Genomic DNA, 17,629 nt, shown 5'->3' with positions numbered 1-17,629 from the left:
TAGCCATAACATGCCGTTACAATTCGCGTATCGAGTGGAAGCTAATAGTGGCTTAACTCAGCAACCCCACGATCAACAGAATACAAAGACTAGCCTCAAGCCCACCCTGCAAACACTATTACCGACCTTCAAAGCCAAATCATGACTCCTGGATATGAACATCTGGATCACTTGTATAGCTTCTTGCGGCGTTTATGAGGCTTTTCTTGAGACGCAGTCGCGTCGTCCTCGGTGTCTACATCGCCGTTAGTTAGTTGGGTTCTTGAGTTGCTTGGGAGATGAACAGTATTATCCAACACTTACCTCCGGTACTCTGAGAAGACCCAACTTGCTCCGTGATTGGCGGCTTCACGTGAGGGACTACCACTTATTAGCAATAACCCCATATTCGATCAAGAGAAGACTTCTTACTTCGTCCACCCCGTGGGCCTTCCGCGATAAGTTCCTCGAGCTCATCTAGCCCAATGATTCTCTTACCACAGTACTCCAAGATCCAGTCCGTAGTCGTGCCCTTATAGTCTTCTGGAGCATTTGTCTCGTGGTATGTTCGCAGATGGTGAGCGAATCCAAACTTTCCACCGAAATACGCGGGCTGCTTGGACGACTTGGCGCCTCTAATATATCTATCGTCTGGATACGTATTTGCGTTGCAGAGGGGGCATATGAGCTCCACGTACTGGCCACTTGACCCTTGGCCTACGCAGCCTAGCCAAGCAGGAATGGGGATACGGGTTATCGATTCCACTGGGCCATTGGACCCGGAGGGCAATGGCACTGTCTGGATAACAGCGGCAGAATCCGCAGGCCGACGTGAGGGTGGGTCGAGTTGCATAGCTTCGTTCAACTCTGAGGCTCCAACACCGAGGGCTGAGCTAAAGCTAGAAGGCTTATGCATAGCTTCGGCTGTCTCTGAGACTTTAACGCCGAGGGCTAAGTTACAGCCAGAAGATGTGGGCATAGCTTCAGCCATCTCTGCGACTTCAACATCGAGGACAGAGCTGGGGCCAGAAGTCTTAGGCATGGCACTCAGAGCTGCGAGGATCTGTTGCATTTGCTCTGGGGGGGCGGTCGCTGGAGTAGGCACTGTACCACTTATTTGGCGAAGTGCAGCAGCGCCAGTGAGAGAGGCCACGTTAGCTGGACCTCTAATGCCTTGTCCTGCCACAGAAAGACCAGACTCGCTACTAGTAGTAATTGTGCGAGTTTGAAGACCTCCCGGAGGTGCGGTTGATACGCGAGCTGTGCCGTTGGCCTGATGACGAGACGCGGTACCAGCAAATGGACCGGGCCTGTCCTGCATTTGAGCTGAAAAAGTCGGCCGAGAAGACATAGAAGCAAGTAAACCACTCTGTCCAGCTTCAGGAGACGTGCTTGGCGTAGAATTCCGGTCAATGACTCGGCTAAGCAGAAATGGACCATGTCTACGGCGATGAGCGTTGTATTTGCCGTAAGCGGAAGAAATGGGTCCAATAGAGGGAGGAGGGGTTGCAGCGCCATTCTGAGGTCCGGTGGGCGTCTGTGATAGAGAGGTGGTACCGTTGCCTCGACGAACGGGCGGGATGTTTGACACTTGAAAGGCTGAAGGGCTGGTGGAAGTTGAAGTGGATCCAGCCTGAGTAACAGTGCTACTAGAACGGAGAGTAGGGCCTTGGCTTCTCGCCTGTATAACTGCATTACTGACATCTTTTTGTCTCCAACATTCAATCTTCTCCACCCAAGGGTGTCCCCGGGTATCTTTCCGAAGCACCGAGAGGACCTCACCGGTGTTCCAGAACCTATGAAGACATTGACTGAAGATCTCCTCTTCCGATAGGTCCACCCAATGGGTCTCTAGAATATGATCTTGGAGTTCTTCAACGCCCTTTAGAAAGACGAGAGACTCGGGAGAACTGCTCTGGTCCGCGCTCCGGGCATTGCCCTCACACCATCCGCACCTCAGATCGCTCCAGGTGTTTTTAGCAGTTCGAACAACCATTGGGAGACCGAAACTGGCCAAGGTATCGATTTCGCTCAGTTGAGCGGATTCCTCTTGCGTGGGTGGGCGTATGAGGTGGATTTGGACGTTGAAGTTTCTGCCTTCGACGCGAGGCACTCGACGGGCAGTTCGATCTCCCCGGACTACGGCCAGAATTTCCTCAATCTTCCATTGCCGGTGATAGCAATCGTCCAGAATTTCCTCCCAGGTTGAAGATATCCCATGAGCACGTGCCAATTGGTACTGAAAGCTTTCTACTCCGCGAATGAAGGTCTTATTGCCTGTACCTTCATTATCCTTCAAGTTCGTCTGGCAGATGTTGCACATCAGCTCGCGCCAAGTTCCATCTTCACAACGGACTACGGTTGGGTATTTGTCTAGTCGATTCACGGTCCGTAAATGCTCGGCTTCTTCTGTGGTGGCCCCGCTGGTGGCCCCGCCCCCTCTCCCAATAGCTTGTGCTGCGCTATTGTTTGTTCCTTGACCAGCCGCCGGGGGTACATTTGTAGTGTCTACTGCAGGGGCAGGCCGGTTTGCGATTTGTGAACGGCGATATAATTCCTGAAGGTTATCGTGAGCTTAGAGCCAGGGTATTACAGCGCAACGCTAGGCAGTCTATCTTCCCTCTCTGGCAATGCTTGAAAAGCTTCAATGCACTCCCAAGTGGGTGCCCGACCGATCACAAGGCTCGAACCCAGGCGTCAATCCAGACGTAACGCGTAAGACATTGCGCTCAAACGGCTTAGAGCTTATAAAGGCACCCCAAGCAGTATCAAGGAGGCGTTCGTAGACGAAGAGTGACTTACCGCTCCAGCTTTTTCGGACTCATAAAGCTGACCATTGAGATCAACAACAGTACGCAATGCCGCCTTCAATTCACGACGGAGAGCACCATGGCTCGCCTCATGGACTGCGATCTGATGTTCAAGGGCTTCCATGGCCCCTATTTCGGACACCGAGACTGTTGTGTTGTGGAGAGGATTATGGGTGGAGGTTGCAGCTCTTCGAGGCAGACCGCGAGGAAAAAACCCTTTGAGGGAGCTTAAAGGGTAAGTGAATAGATTCTAGTCTTTTCCATGTGAGTTGAAGAGACATATGTGGCGGCTAAAGTGGTCCGACTTTTATGGTGAATATCCGGGCGTAATATCCCTATACCGTAACAGGCACACTCGAAATTTTGATGGACGATCAGTGTGTCGCCATAGCCGTATGTGTCTCCATTGCTTCTTACTTGGGGAGATCCAACTAACATTGAAATTATAAAGGGCTGGTGAGGGTACAGTGCTAGGTCATAAGTCTGGGCACACGGGTATATCACTGCTCTAGCCACACTCTTGCTCGCTCAACACCACTGTAAGAAGTGCCCCAGCTAGTAGGTATTAGCTTCGTTAAAAGGTAGTCTAGTTTCCACTGTGTTTACTTTACATTGTATTTGGAAGTTTAAAAGCCTATTAAGGAACCCCAAACAGTTGCAAGGACTGCCCAAACTTGTGTCTTGGTACTGTAACGGGGTCAGTAACGCTATTCAGTGTTAAAAATTGTGCCGCCGCTTCTACTCTTACGCCTCTTTCCATCGTATAAGCTCGATACCAAGGGGTGCTAGATGAGATCCTCTATCAATTTTGGTGCTACAATGCTTTCCCAGCAGATCCACGTTGTCTGAGATCATTTATTGGCTTCCGAGGTCCATCCATTCAAAGAAAGGGATCCAGCTTATGAGCATCAGGAATATTCTCCAACACTGGTACTTAATTAAACATGTTACTTAGCATAGCTAGCTCATAGAAATTTACAGATCGAATCGATGATCCGTTTCGAGGTGAATATGCCCCCCTTCCCCCCCTTCCCCTCCCTCTCCCCCCCGAAAAAGAAAAATCATGGAGGTCGTGAACTCTTTTGAAAAGAAGGCCACTGTAGCCTGCTATGAGGTGAAAGCTGTGGATGTGTATGATGATGGATTGGACGATAGAGAAGCGAAAAGAGAATAAAAAAGGTCGACCGAGATTCGAACCCAAGACGGGGAATCCCATAATCTAGGCCCCAAGCTGCGAGCACTAGTAGTGTCAACGGTATGGGTGGAACAAGTAGAACCCCTAGACTATGGGAATGGACCAGCCGGCCGGTCGGTCCACCCATGGGTCGAATTGATATTTTGCCGAAAAATAAAATAAAATATATAGTTACCTTAGGGATCCGCCCAACACAGAATTAGACTTGCTGCTAGCAAATACCTTCGGAATCACTAGCGACTTGACCACGTACCTCCTGCTTCTCATCGTCAGGCGTTTCTCTATTACCAGCAAGAGATGCGAGGTTTGCTCTGGCATTCACCTAATCACTGGTTAAATCTGCTCACTCACGAGGATACCTGCCCTTTGTAAAAGTGTATTACTTAACGTAGTCGGCAAGCTAGTGGGCCATGCAAGCTAGTGGGCCACCCAATTATTGGTGCGATTTAGACCTTTTAGCACCCTAGCAATCTTAACAATCACAGAATATTCCAGGTTGTGACTTAGGATAATGATATCCGTGGTTATTTTAATATCATCTGTTAATTTTTTAGATCTCTTGATAGCCCTGTTTAGCCGCAGTAAAATGTTGCCTAGTTTTGGCCCCTAAAATCAAGTAATACCTACAATATAATAGGATTACGCTGCTATACTGCTCCAAACATTCTCTTAGCTATTAAAATGAGCTAGATAGTATATGCAATCTTAAAGCTATACTTTATATCTCGTAGTTGTTGAGATTGCTGGGGTGCTAAAAGGTCTAAATCGCACCAAAAATTGGGTGGCCCACTAGCTTGCATGGCCCACTAGCTTGCCGACTACGTTATCACTGAGCAAATTTAGTCATGTTTTCGATACGTGGTGTTGGTCGTATATCACTTGACAGACGGAGGGAGTGGACTAACTATTGTGTCATCAGCTCTCGCCTCTCCCTGTGAGTAGTCCAAAGAGGGTTACACCTATATCATCACTTTTCAGCAGCGCCTATGTACTGACAGCCTACGGATGCTTGATGCTTTGTGTATCCACAATGATTGTACAGTACAAACCTCAAACAAGGGAGGTGACAATCGCTTGATAAACCCCAAGTAGAGATTTTCAAGGAAAGAATTATCAGTAGCAGCCCCCGCTGAAGGGTTGGGATCAGCTACAAAGACGGATTTGATAATTTAGTATTACATCGGTGCACACTGCAAAACCAGCTGACAGGTGTTTCTTGGGGGTGAAAATGTTATTGGAGTCTCTACGGCATGAATTAACGCTCATTCCGCCGCATATGCAGAAATAGCAGACTGGGAGGGATACTGACATATTAGTCATTTTGGTCTCCCTTCCGTCCAGCAAAGAGCTTGTTGTCAAACCACTTCCGTGCCTTGCGCTCCAGCTTCCGACCGAGAGCTTTGACGTCCTGCAAGGACTTCTCGATCTCCGAATTTCGATCTTCCTGCGACTTCTGGAACATAACTCTATTAGAAGACGGTAGGGGCTTACCTGCTGATGTTTCGCCCTGCACCTTCGATCGCATGCGCTGCTCATCAACGCGACGCTGCATCTCTGTAGCGCTGCGCCACATACGCTCTGAAAGCTCGCAGTCCTCATCAGACGGCTCGGGGGCTGGCACATCATTTGCGAAAGAGTCAAGCTCCACGGGAATTATGGAAACTTGCGTGTTTTCTGAAAAACAAACGCGCTTTTCGGACTTTGGTTGAGTGAGGTTTTCCATCAACGATGGACTGAGGGATCTTAGATTGGCTGATTGTAGTGGGGATGAAATTTCGAAAGCTTTCAAGGCCGGAGGCGAGGGAAAGGGGAACCGCGTAGTTAGGGGAAAGCTCGTCTTCGATCTTGCTTATATAGTTTAGCTTTTGCTCATTCATGACCACGCAGTTCGTGTTATGTGAGTGTACTATGCGATATGTACTGGAACTGTTCATGAACAATGAATAGCGAAAACGGTGGATGCTAGGTTTACAAAGCAGGCATACGTTAGACTTGCGTGCTGGAAATACGAACGAATGGTAACTCACATTGGAATGTGCTGGACTATCTGCAGCTTGTGAGATTTCATCTGCTATGTTCTAGATTGACAATAATGAACGGCTAGGTTCTGTGATTATCGTATGAACCCAAGGTAATGGAATAAAATAGAATTTGGGAGGAAAAGTATGCATTTGATCAGCGAGAGGGGAGTCTGAGTATTTGACTACAGGCTTGAGATACGAGAATGATCTGAATGAGATACGTCAAGAGTATTTTTTTTGTTCACCTAGGATCAAGAGGTTATAGGAGTTTGGCAGTTTGACAAATGTCTCATATTTTTTGTTCGATGATAATGGAAAAGACAACGCTCCAATGCGCCGGCAAAAATTGCAGAGAAAACTCCAGAATCTAGGAAACGTGTGAGCGGCTTCTGATGCACTTACCGATCTATGAGCATCCCATCTTGTTCACGATAATACGCATTCGCGACGGCTTCTTCATAAGCTTGCGCTTCACATCCTCATCCTCGCGATCAGGCGACTTCGCAAGAACAGTTGATGAACTGCGAAAAGTACTTTGCGTAGCATTTGGCTGACTGTAGAAGGGCCTAGAGTTAGCCACGGAGCGGCACGACCTGAGTCTATCAGCAGACACTACGGAGGCACGCGACTTAGCGCGCTCTGCTCCCTCTTCACGCATTTCTTGCCATTTAAGGAGGGCTTGCTCACGTGTCAGCCCATTGGCATAGGGACGTTTAGCATTTTCATGCTTATCTAGGCCGATGTAGATTAAGCCCGGGACTCCACGAGGGCTAGTAGGCTCGGATTTATGGCTCGGTGGTGCGGGGTTTATGCCTGCATAAGCCCGGTGCTCCTTCTGAGGAGTCCGAGTTGGCCTCGGAAGCTCATGAGCCCTTACGAGGACGTGGCGGGTAGGCCGAGGTGTTCTCATCCTTGGAGTGACTTCAAAGTTTGAAGTCTGATGCCGCTCAGAGTGCCTAGAGCTTAGCGTGGTAGGATTTTCCCACCAAGCGGTACCGCCTGAGGTTCCAACAATAGGCTTGTCGTTCATGCTTCCTATTGCTGGGGCTGAGGTGTTCGGGACGGAGGTATCCAAGACGTCTATAGAGAAAGTGCTAATCGTTACGGTGCGTGGGCTGGCAATGATGGCATCTGCTAAGAGAGTACCTACCGATCGCCGCTATTGAGCGAGAATGAGAATGAAGATACTATTGGGAGGAGGATGAGTTCAGTAATGCGTGAAAAGTAGCGATATATATGTGAAGTAAGTGAACAATGTATCCTATGTGCATGCATCGTTAACCTCGACTATCACAATGTAGCCTTGACGAAAGCGATAGATGTCGCAATTGACGTGCCTGCATTGTGAACACGAATTTGCCATGGCCACTATGAATGAATTTATAGCAGGGTTTATAGAAATGCTATACGTGCAACTCCATAGCTTGCTTTCGAATATCATGTGCATACTATTAGCTGATTACAATCCCGGCCCTTTGATGATAATGGAAGATATTGAGGACTTGTGTCGGCGAGCACTATTCGAAGGTATTTCCAGAATCCCATTCGGTAGAGTGTATACATCGTTCTTTTGCATGTGTGTCGAGCAAGTCCTGAGCGAACTCTACTGGCGATGTCTCACGTGACCAATGCTGCACTACTTCGTAGGATGAGTCTAGATCGCCCTCAAGAAAGATCGGAGAACACCGCTCGCGCTTGGTAGGAGCTTATCAGGACCCTAGTTTGGCGACAAGGACAAGATCCGCATGTATACAATGGATAGCCTGCCTAGGGACTAGTTCTGCCGTCGCACGAAACGTTCAAGGCATTATCAGCAACCCGACAACGAAGAAAGCCGATATTCTGCTGACGATGTCTAAACCCGATGCAAAGGTAACAGCTTGCCTGGGCTCTTGCGCGAGAGGAAGCGTAGCCGACATAGACACAGCCGTCATTCCAGATTCCACTTATAGATTTCTCCAAGTACCTCCACGGCACATCGGAAGAGAAGGCCACGTGCGTCTCAGAGATCATAAAAGGCTTCACCACCTCGGGATTTCTCTACCTTACAAACAGCGGACTCTCTCCAGCTACTGCTTTCGAATGGAGCAAACAATACTTTGCTCTCCCGAAGTCTGTCAAAGAGAAGCACCCGAATGTAATCAAGGAGGCCAATCGGGGGTATTCTGGCATGGGTATTGAAAAAGTAACGAATCTTGACCTGGATACCAAAGACGAAGCTTCGATAGCGAAGTTACGCGCCGCAGTTCCAGACCTAAAAGAGTCCTTGGAGATTGGCAGCGACGCAGGTCGTTATCCAGCAAAGCCGTGGCAGAATCATTATCCAGATACTGAGGTTCCTGAATTCGGCAAGGTAATGCGGAAGTTCTACGAGAGTTGCGATGAGCTACACCATGAGGTTCTTTGTGCGGTGGCGGAGGGGTTGGGACTCGATAAGAACTTCTTCAAGCAGTACGTAAATGCCGGTGACCACGTGCTACGGCTGTTGCACTATCCCGCCGCATCAAAAGAGGTTTTGACACAACCTGGCACGGTAAGAGCAGGATCTCATACTGATTATGGAACGATTACGTTGCTTTTCCAGGATATGAGTGGTGGGTTGCAGATTCGAACACCTGAGGGCGAGTGGCAAGATGTCGAGCCGATCGAAGGAGCGATTGTGATAAATTCAGGTGGGTAGTGTTCGCTGTCTGCAGTAGAATGTTTTGCTGATAATGACTGCTAGGGGATATGTTGCAGATATGGACCAATGATGTTATCAAATCAACGAACCACCGGGTGGTGTCGCCACCTAGCGCGCCGACTACCGATGATGGCTCGTTCTCTGCGCGTTACTCTATCGCAGTAAGGTTTGCTGTGCCATTGCCGTCGAAAGCGGAATAACTTACGGAGCCTGTAGTACTTCGCACATCCGGACCACGACCGCCTGGTAAACACAATTGAAACTTGCTTCGACGAGCAGAGGCCGAAAAAGTATTCCCCAGTATACCCAGGCGAATGGATAGTGAATCGGCTCACAGCCACATACTGACCTAGGAAATCCTCAGGGTTGTCTTCTGAGAAGGGCTGGGATGATTTTGTCGGAAAGCTTCTTGAATGAATAAAGCATTCCCTCCATTCCCGTCCATCTTTCTGCACAAAAGGACAGCAATATTAGGCAAGAGTTCGAGATCTCGTAGAAGTTAGTGAGGTCCAGCGAGCCAATTTCTGGTGTCTCTCCAAGCTGTAGCATTGGTTTCAAGATCGGCACTCTGCTGTCAATCGCAAGAAGAGCATGAGCCATTAATGTAATGCCAGCAAGGTAGATATAGTGTGCGGAGAGAAACGTCATTGGATACGCGCCCAATATTGACTTTTCGGGAGCGCGAATAACTTTCTCATATGTTCGGATCAATGCACAAGCTGACCAGTAATTATCCTGCGGTACCGCTTTGAAGTCCGTCGACGAGTCATTTCGATTCATTGTCGTAGTTCGAATTGCGACAAGCAAGAGTGGCTGGAACAAGAAGCAAATCGTGGAATTATAGCCGACGTCGCAGCTAATAGTTCCAGGTCCTGCCAAATCATCGTCGGAGACTAGATGCTCTTGTCGCCAAAGGTGAAGCGTACTGAAACGATCGCGATACCAGTCAAATTCGAATTGAGGAGGGTCCGCGGGCATATAAAGATCCCGGAATATCTCAGACCGCAGATAAACTAGCCTGTAATGATGTGCGATTGATATCGGCTGTACAGAGGCTTGATCCATGCTGTCGATAGCGGAAAGACTGCGAGGGTATTCAGTCGTAATGATAGGTTCGGGGAGGTCAGAACCACGCCCGAAGAGCTGGCCGACAATTCGTTCGATTGCATAGAGTCCCCAAAATGTCGACCGACGTAGCCTCTTTTGTGCCTCAGTCTCTACTTCCACTTGCTGCTCGGTATGGTAACCCAGCTCTACGCTTAGCCTGCATGCGTAGTCAAGCAGTTTCCAGATATCACCCTTTCGGGGTTGGAAGAGGCAGAAGATAGAAAGGAGAAGCAGGGCCTGTAGGGATGCTGGTGTCACTTCCGAAGTGACTTCCTCGACACAATCTAGAGCGTTTTTGTAGTATGCCATGCCCTCTACAAGCCGCCTGTGTCGATGTCGAGCCTGGGTGGAGCATGAGATAGCACACATCATACTCACCCGAAAGTACTGATGCGCTTCCACACCTCGTAGATCTTGTGGATTGAGAAGAGGATTACCTCTTAGATCAAGATACACTTCGACGTCATTTGCCGCTAGATGTTCATCCACGAATCCATACAGAACGTTCGAGGTGACAAAATAGAATCTGCACAATTCCCTTACGGACTCGGCTTGAGCTTGGTGGTTGAAGCGTATGGCCAAAGTATCCGCACATTCTTCCTTATCATTATATCGTGATATGGGAAGATCCAAGGAGCCTTCTGGAAGGAGACCAGTCGTTATGGCATGACGGAAGAGTTCGACAGAGATGGTGAATACGGAGCTCGCGCCGAAGAAACGTGATCTGCCAGCGGCTGACGGGATGATGAAATGTTTATCGAACGTGTCTGTCTGATCGCGCTTCAAGTATGGGTCATACTGGACGCTTTGGGGAACACGCTCTCGATTATCCACCTGAGAGGGTTGGGATGGGGGTGGGTGGGGAAAGGGGTGGTCTGATGTTGGAGTATTGGGCAGCACAGGGCGGGGAACATCCTGCTGGTCAGAAGATCCATCGATAGTGCGTTTTACAGCCTCGAGATGCTCCAAACGGGCAAGGAGAGAATGGACGTAACTAGAATATGAGTTAAAACAGGACAATAGGGGTTTACGTGGTGCTTACGCTCGCGGTAGTGATTGCTGTAGTGCGTGGTCGAAGTGATAACACTCTACGCCAGCCTTTTGCAAAGAAGTCAGTCAATAGGTATGACTATCGGTTGATGAACGGACCTTGCGGCACAGCCTGCAGTCCGGCAGTAGCGTATCGCATTTTCTCCTCAAACGCCTACATCTCTGGCAGGTTGAAAGAAGCTGCTGAATAAGCTCTCTTGACGTCGACATCCACGTACAAGGAAACTGCAAAGCAACCGTATCGGAGAACAACGGTGAGAGTGGTGGTAAAAGGCGGCGGGGCCGACGCGGTGGTCGGATATCCTCCGTCCTCTCACGAGTCATGTCGAAAGCTGGTGTCGTTTCTCGCCCCGCACGCTTCAGCCTCCGAAAACCTTCGTGTCGGCGATGAGCGCTCCAGCCCTCACCCCACTAGCCCATCGGAAGTAGGACTTGTTCTATCACTAATGTACAATAGCCAAGATGTCCTCACAAGAAGGTATCGACAGGGGCCTCAAAGGTGTTCATTATACCTATATTGACGATAGAAGCGCCTACGGAACCGCTCCTCTTTCCACCAATACTCGCACGCCATGGCTCTCCGAGGGCAGAGGATAGCAGTCATTGGGGGTGGCATTGGAGGAATGGCTTTCATGAACTCGGCTTTGTATGCTGGCTTGGAAAATATGCACCTCTACGAGGCCGCCCCTGAGTTTACCGAAGTTGGAGCTGGTAAGTTTCAAGCGTCGGGTCACAGAAGCTTGCGCTAAATTTATAAAGGTGTCAACATCACTCGCAACGCTAATCGTGTACTTGATGCATTTGGATTGAAGGATGACATGCTCTGGAGCTCCTCTCGCAACCCGCCAAGTTACATGGAGTACAGACATTACCGAACTGAAGAATACCTGGGACAGATCGAAGAATTTGGTGAGCCTCGATCGCGGCAAATTCATCGTGCGCATTTGGTAGAGGTCCTGAAGAAGAAGGTTCCGGATTCCAAGATAAGTAAAGGGAAGCGGCTGGTAGCCGTCGAACGCGACGAGACAGACGACTGCTACACGATAAAATTCCAAGATGGAACGGAATCCAAAGCAGACATAGTTGTTGGTTGCGACGGAATCAAATCCAGAGTGCGGCAGCATCTCGGTTTCACCGACGAGCCCATTTACTCCGGCCAAATGGTGTATCGTGGCTACGTGGCCTACGATGACTTGACTCAGGAAACCGCTGAACTTCTACGGAAAACGGTCAACTTCCGAGGGCCGCAGCGGCATGTTCTTACCCTTCCTATTGGAAATGAAGAGTCAAAAACGGACCGAGTTGGCATAATCGGATTCATGACCGAGCCCCTTGAAGGATGGACATCCGAGAGCTGGCTGGCGAAGGCGCCTGTTGATGATCTTTACGAGCACGTCAAGGACTGGAGCCCTGCAGTCCAAGAGATCATACATGGTCTGCGGAAAGGAGCAGAGGACGGCAAGATCTTGAAACAAACTTTGTATGTTCGAGACCCAACGCCCAAGTGGTACTCCGCCCAGAGCTGGCAGAAATCTGGAATCATATTGATTGGCGACTCTGTTCACTCGACTCTTCCACATCAAGGTAGGAAATATTCTAGCGTTGTCTCATTCTCACACGATGTTCTCTAACCACGTTCATTTTAGGTCAAGGAGCTTGCATGGCAATCGAGTCTGGATTTGCACTGGCACAAGTCTTGAGTAATTGGCAATCGGCAGACACCGAAGGTGCATTTCAATTTTTCCAAGATCTCAGAAAGCCGCGAACGGATAAAATCACGAAGACTAGCTACGAGACTGGAAAGCTAGCGAGTGCAGATATTCCGGAGGAGCTTTGGAGCCAGACGTTTTCGCCAGGCGCTGTAGCAGAACGTATGCGATGGGTGATGGAGTACGACCTTCTCGCAGAGCTTTCGAACAGGTTGAGCGCCGTCGATGCGTCGGATGAATCGAAGACCTCCACGGCAAGTTCCATTCCACAAGTAGCAAGAGTGGTATAGCAACGCGATATCGCACCACTAGGATATTATTAGTCTGTTACCCTCTGCACACCCGTTTCATCTATCATGAGTTTGGGAAGCGTGATGTGACGAGGTTTGTAAGGACAGCATCTGAGCTATGATGCGAATGTCCAGTACCCACCAGCGGCTCGACTGGGCTATCCCCAGGCGCTGATAGTGGTATGGCAATTAAAGAGGACAGCGCTTGCTTGAAGCACCCCACTATACGATTTTCCGAAGACTTTACAGACTAATATTGCAATACTTTAGAAAGGCCTAGAACCACCCCGCATTCGCACTGATTTACCAGTGCCCTGGGTCCTGATCCGGCTGTCAAGCTACCCAGATACCGTGAGAGAGGTGTTCGGGAATTAGGGCCGATTAGCGCGGACATCCGCGTCCTCCAAATCCATCGAACTTTGATCTGCTAGGTATGGGCGTATCAGAGCTAGCTGGGCATGACTCTGTCGCCATCTTTATCGTCCTGATCTCCTGACCATTCCAGATAGCGACTCCCAGGTGCGCACAGTCCCGTCGCAAGCTTTATCATTTCAAGGATTGGATCGGCGTACCGCGCCCACCTTTCCTAGCGCCTTATTTATGTGAACCGCGGAGTAAGTGATAAACATCTTGAAGGATCAATCATTTAGACCCGAATCGAACATATCTTCAGTTACGAACGGAATTATTTCTTCGTAATTTCTTTCAGTCAATTATCTTCATACTTCCATAATGGACGAAAAGGTCATCGAGCCGGTCAGTTCATTGTCGAGCGTCCGCGAGGGCGGCGTGGAGGAAATGGGTGACCCCATTGCGCAACAAAACAAGCTCCAACGATGGTCTGGTCGAATGGATAAGGCCCTAGGCGTTGAGAGTCAAGGTATCACGCGAGTTCCGGAGGAGTTGCGGGCGAGGAAAGTGGTGACAGGCGATTACGTCCACATGTTTGTTATGTGGTTTTCGATCAACTGCACCGCCAACCAGATGACTTTGGGAATCTTGGGTCCTGTGGCTTATGGATTGGGTTTCACTGATTCTATAATGTAAGCATATGCTTCGAAAATTGGATGCTCACTGAACTGATAAATGATCAGATGCTGCATGTTCGGGACCATATTTGGTGCTATGTGTTCTGGATACCTCTCTTCCTTTGGACCCCAGTCAGGTTTGCGGACACTGATCATCGCTAAGTACACCATGGGATGGTGGCCTTCAAAGCTTTGCGTTTTGCTCAATTTAGTCATTGAGCTTGGCTATGGAGTCATTGATTGCTTGGTCGGAGGTCTAATTCTGAGCGCTGTTAATGGCCACGGCCTGTCAGTGATCGCGGGTATTATTGTCTGCGCCCTGATCTCTTGGGTTGTCGCAACCTTTGGTATCAAGTGGTTCCACAAGTTTGAAAGGTGATAGCTTTCCCCGAATCCCGATTCCTGTGAAAACATGAAGTTGATCTATCTAGCTACGTCTGGGCTCCAACTGTCATATCTCTATTCATCCTCATTGGCGTTGCTGGCCCTAAATTCGACATCAATACATCTAGTGCTGGCTCTGGTGCGGTTCTCGCTGGTAATCGACTGAGTTATTTCTTCCTTACTGCCTCCGGGCCCCTTGGATGGACCTCCGCAGCAGCCGACTACTACTCTTACTACCCACCCCAGACCAACAAATACATAGTCTTCGCCATGACAACGTGCGGAATGGTCTTCGGTAAGCTGTTCATCGAGTTCCTAGGCATCGGTCTCGGCAGCGGACTCACTAACAACCCTGACTTCGCTGCCGCTTTCTCAAACCACGGCGTTGGCGCCCTCATCGTCGAGGCATTCGCACCCCTAGGCAACTTTGGCAAATTCTGCGCCGTCATCCTCGCCATCTGCGTCACGGCCAACAACATTCCCGGGACATATGCCGCTGCTCTCAACTGGCAGATGTTTGGACGGTGGTTCGCTAAGGTTCCGCAACCCATCTGGAGCACAGTAACGGTCATCATTTATACCGCCTGCGCAATTGGTGGTCGTGATCATTTGTTCTCGATCTTCATCAACTTTTTGAGCATTATTGGGTACTGGACTGTGGGCTGGGTAAGTTCGATCCGCGTGTTCCTTCTGTATCAGACCATATTCTAACGTCTTTCGCAGGTCGCTATGACTATTGAAGAGCAGTGGATCTTCCGTCGCAAGTCCGGCTACAACTGGTCCCACTGGAATGTGAAGTCGGCTCTGCCTATCGGCTACGCTGCTTTCGTCGGCTTCGCCGTTGGATGGGTAGGTGCTGTGATGGGGATGTACCAGACTTACTACACTGGTCCTATCGCGAAGCTTGTTGGTAATGGTGCTGATGTAAGTATTCCTTCCCAGAAGCTTTAAGGTCCGTTTACTAATCTGATGTAGCTGGGAATCCCGCTTGCCATGTCCTGGGCAGCTATAGTATACGCTCCGTTGCGCCTTTTAGAGTTGAAGTTAGTTGGACGTTAGGATGTTGAAGATACCATGGAAATAGCTTTAGTAGATGATAGAGCACATTGGCGCAAGCGCCTTATTGAATAATAATGCCTTCATATATCAATTGCATCTAAGTGCCCTCCACAACGGCACAACAATCCACTTCATGATCAGAAAACTTGATGGAAATGCAGATTGTACGGAAACAATGCGATGCTCCCGACCATGCTACGAAAAACACGATGCCTAGAGTTCTACATCTTTGCCGCTGCCCTCCTGAGATAATCGTCATATCGCAGATACGCACCCAGAAGCACCTGAGCACCAGCAGCGCAACTGTTTTGATATTAGAAAGGCTTTAAAAGTGAGAAGGGCATAACTTACTCCTCTGGTCTCGTATACTCAGCTGGATTATGACTGACACCATCACGACAACGCACGAAGATCATAGCAGTCGGAACCTTCTTGTTCGTGTAAACACTGTCGTGCCCTGCTCCACTTACCAACTCCGTCATGCATCCAATCTCTCGGGCAGAACTCCTGACGCACTCGATCATCGTAGGGTCGAAGTTCACGGCCGTGGAGACCCAGAAGTTGTCAAAAGTCATTTCGAGGCCGATTTCGTCGCAAATCTCTGCAAACCTTTTACGGCACATCGCCTCGATGAGCTCGACGTCGGAGTCTGCAGGTGCTCGGATGTCGAGTCCGAAATCCACATGGCCGGCAATGGTGTTTATGCTCTGCGGCGACGAATTGATCACTGCGATCGTGGCACGACCGCCTCGAGCAGCTATTTCGCCTTCCGTAACGAAGCGGTTGGTTTCGACCTAGATTGGTGTAGAAGTCAGCAATTGGTCTATTGTAAGCCTGCGATAAACTCACAATCATCTTCGCAGCCCCCAACAATGCATCACTCCGCCTATCCATCGGCGTCGTCCCTGTATGCGCCTCCCTCCCTACTAACCCTAGATTATACCACCTAATCGACTGCACCCCCTTCACCACCGCGGCCGCTTCCTCCGCCTGGTCTAGCACTGGCCCCTGCTCAATATGCACCTCGAAATGCGCCGTCAACGGATTCGCCTGAAACGAACACTCTGTCTCTCCCAAATACCCAATTCGCTCTAACTCCGCTTTCAACGTCCTCCCCTCTGGATCCGTCCGCGAGTGCCCATACTCCGTCGTGAACGCGCCACCCCAGACACCCGAGCACAGCATTGCGGGCGGGAAGCGGGCGCCCTCTTCATTGGTCCAATCGATGACGGCGAGGGGCGCGTAGGTAGTGATGTTGTTCTCGTGTATGGTCTGGAGAACTTCCATAGCGGAGACAACGCCTAAAATGCCGTCATACTTGCCCCCCGTGGGCTGGGTATCAAGGTGGGAACCGAGGCCGATGGGGGCAAGGGCATTGTTTTGGCCGGGCCGGATGGCGAATATGTTGCCCATGGCATCGATCTTGTGGTGGCAGCCGAGTTTAGAAGTCTCAGCGATGAACCAGTCCCGGACGCGTTTGTCATCGTCATTAGAGGCGAGGCGGTCTTTATAATATGAAAATCAGGGTTATGGAACTTTGAGAGGCAGGCTTCGTTGAACATGAAGTGGCAGTCCACCGCCGTCTGAGGTAGCCCGGAGAGCTGTTAGACTTGCCAAAATTGGCGCTTTTACAGTTTTGATAACATGCCAGAGGGCGTCAAGCGGTGCCAGGCAAGCTTAAACAAGCACAAAAGTAGTGTGTACCTGAAGGCGAAAGACTTATGTTGAAACCACAGATTTGTGGACTGCCACTTGTTGTTCAAAGAAGCCTATGGGGGAGACTTACTCATGCCGCCATCTGGGGTACTGAATGGTGTCAATAGAGATATTGAACTAAATTGATGCATTACTCACTTTCCCCAAGCACATGCTGCTTCCAATGTCGCGTTTGTACGCAAGGCATTGACTCGTAAATGTTCATACTTAGCAGAGAGAGTTGGTAGTTGGATGCTAGCTGGCAGTTCGACAGACACAGAGGTAGCCATGATGAAAGAATGAGAAGACTGAGCTGCAAAACGTAAGTTCGAGAGAAAACGATCGTAGAAAGCAAAGAAGAACACCCCGCGATCAAAGAATGACCGTAACGGCTTAACTAGTCCTCATTACTTTACCTAATAGTGACACCGAGGCCTCCAGGGCGCTCCCGGAGAAGAGCGGTACCGTTGTTGACCCTGCATGCAAACACGAGGACCGAATCGCGGCAACGCTCCTTCAGCAAGGAGACGCTAGTATGTTCTATCCCCTTGAATCTTTAAGTTGAAACAATACAACGATGCTGATGGGTGACAAGAGAGACTGTTTGACCTAGGAAAGT

The 17,629-nt window shown here is 49.5% G+C and overlaps 8 protein-coding genes across 8 annotated transcripts; 3 read left to right on the top strand and 5 right to left on the bottom strand.

Moving 5' to 3' along the window:
- Positions 1 to 167: 167 nt before the first annotated feature.
- Positions 168 to 2,913, bottom strand: BDZ99DRAFT_526132 (uncharacterized protein; the record flags this gene model as incomplete). The annotated part of the gene is made up of 4 exons (XM_033726101.1): positions 168 to 235; positions 304 to 360; positions 412 to 2,536; positions 2,782 to 2,913. 4 exons carry the CDS (start codon positions 2,911 to 2,913, stop codon positions 168 to 170), a joined length of 2,382 nt encoding a protein of 793 aa, XP_033571058.1.
- A 2,383-nt stretch (positions 2,914 to 5,296) lies between these two features.
- On the bottom strand, positions 5,297 to 5,815 carry BDZ99DRAFT_546057 (uncharacterized protein; the record flags this gene model as incomplete). Its single annotated transcript, XM_033726865.1, has 1 exon — positions 5,297 to 5,815. A coding segment is annotated over one exon (519 nt), but the record flags the coding sequence as incomplete, so codon positions are not given.
- Positions 5,816 to 6,411: 596 nt separating this feature from the next.
- Positions 6,412 to 7,035, bottom strand: BDZ99DRAFT_546056 (uncharacterized protein; the record flags this gene model as incomplete). Its single annotated transcript, XM_033726864.1, has 1 exon — positions 6,412 to 7,035. The coding sequence occupies one exon, from the start codon at positions 7,033 to 7,035 to the stop codon at positions 6,412 to 6,414; it is 624 nt and encodes a 207-aa protein (XP_033571056.1).
- Positions 7,036 to 7,394: 359 nt separating this feature from the next.
- Positions 7,395 to 9,036, top strand: BDZ99DRAFT_511830 (oxidoreductase; the record flags this gene model as incomplete). Its single annotated transcript, XM_033724583.1, has 4 exons — positions 7,395 to 7,877; positions 7,945 to 8,677; positions 8,731 to 8,849; positions 8,905 to 9,036. Exons 1-4 carry the CDS (start codon positions 7,857 to 7,859, stop codon positions 9,034 to 9,036), a joined length of 1,005 nt encoding a protein of 334 aa, XP_033571055.1. The 5' UTR covers positions 7,395 to 7,856.
- Positions 9,037 to 9,048: 12 nt separating this feature from the next.
- BDZ99DRAFT_546055 (uncharacterized protein) lies at positions 9,049 to 11,055 on the bottom strand (the record flags this gene model as incomplete). The annotated part of the gene is made up of 3 exons (XM_033726863.1): positions 9,049 to 10,789; positions 10,838 to 10,893; positions 10,945 to 11,055. 3 exons carry the CDS (start codon positions 11,053 to 11,055, stop codon positions 9,049 to 9,051), a joined length of 1,908 nt encoding a protein of 635 aa, XP_033571054.1.
- Positions 11,056 to 11,417: 362 nt separating this feature from the next.
- Positions 11,418 to 12,887, top strand: BDZ99DRAFT_452639 (putative monooxygenase; the record flags this gene model as incomplete). Its single annotated transcript, XM_033718287.1, has 3 exons — positions 11,418 to 11,556; positions 11,605 to 12,429; positions 12,492 to 12,887. 3 exons carry the CDS (start codon positions 11,418 to 11,420, stop codon positions 12,842 to 12,844), a joined length of 1,317 nt encoding a protein of 438 aa, XP_033571053.1. The 3' UTR covers positions 12,845 to 12,887.
- Positions 12,888 to 13,642: 755 nt separating this feature from the next.
- On the top strand, positions 13,643 to 15,315 carry BDZ99DRAFT_452636 (uncharacterized protein; the record flags this gene model as incomplete). Its single annotated transcript, XM_033718286.1, has 5 exons — positions 13,643 to 13,887; positions 13,939 to 14,247; positions 14,304 to 14,922; positions 14,980 to 15,180; positions 15,232 to 15,315. The coding sequence occupies 5 exons, from the start codon at positions 13,643 to 13,645 to the stop codon at positions 15,313 to 15,315; spliced, it is 1,458 nt and encodes a 485-aa protein (XP_033571052.1).
- Positions 15,316 to 15,533: 218 nt separating this feature from the next.
- BDZ99DRAFT_511827 (putative N-carbamoyl-L-amino acid hydrolase) lies at positions 15,534 to 17,300 on the bottom strand (the record flags this gene model as incomplete). The annotated part of the gene is made up of 5 exons (XM_033724582.1): positions 15,534 to 15,618; positions 15,667 to 16,109; positions 16,165 to 16,820; positions 17,102 to 17,121; positions 17,170 to 17,300. 5 exons carry the CDS (start codon positions 17,298 to 17,300, stop codon positions 15,537 to 15,539), a joined length of 1,332 nt encoding a protein of 443 aa, XP_033571051.1.
- Positions 17,301 to 17,629: the final 329 nt, after the last annotated feature.

This window comes from Mytilinidion resinicola, assembly GCF_010093595.1.
Source record: "Mytilinidion resinicola strain CBS 304.34 unplaced genomic scaffold BDZ99scaffold_24, whole genome shotgun sequence".
Classification (NCBI taxonomy): Eukaryota; Fungi; Ascomycota; class Dothideomycetes; order Mytilinidiales; family Mytilinidiaceae; genus Mytilinidion; species Mytilinidion resinicola.
The sequence above is the reverse complement of the archived record's forward strand: the minus strand, read 5'-3'. Positions and strand labels throughout refer to the sequence as shown.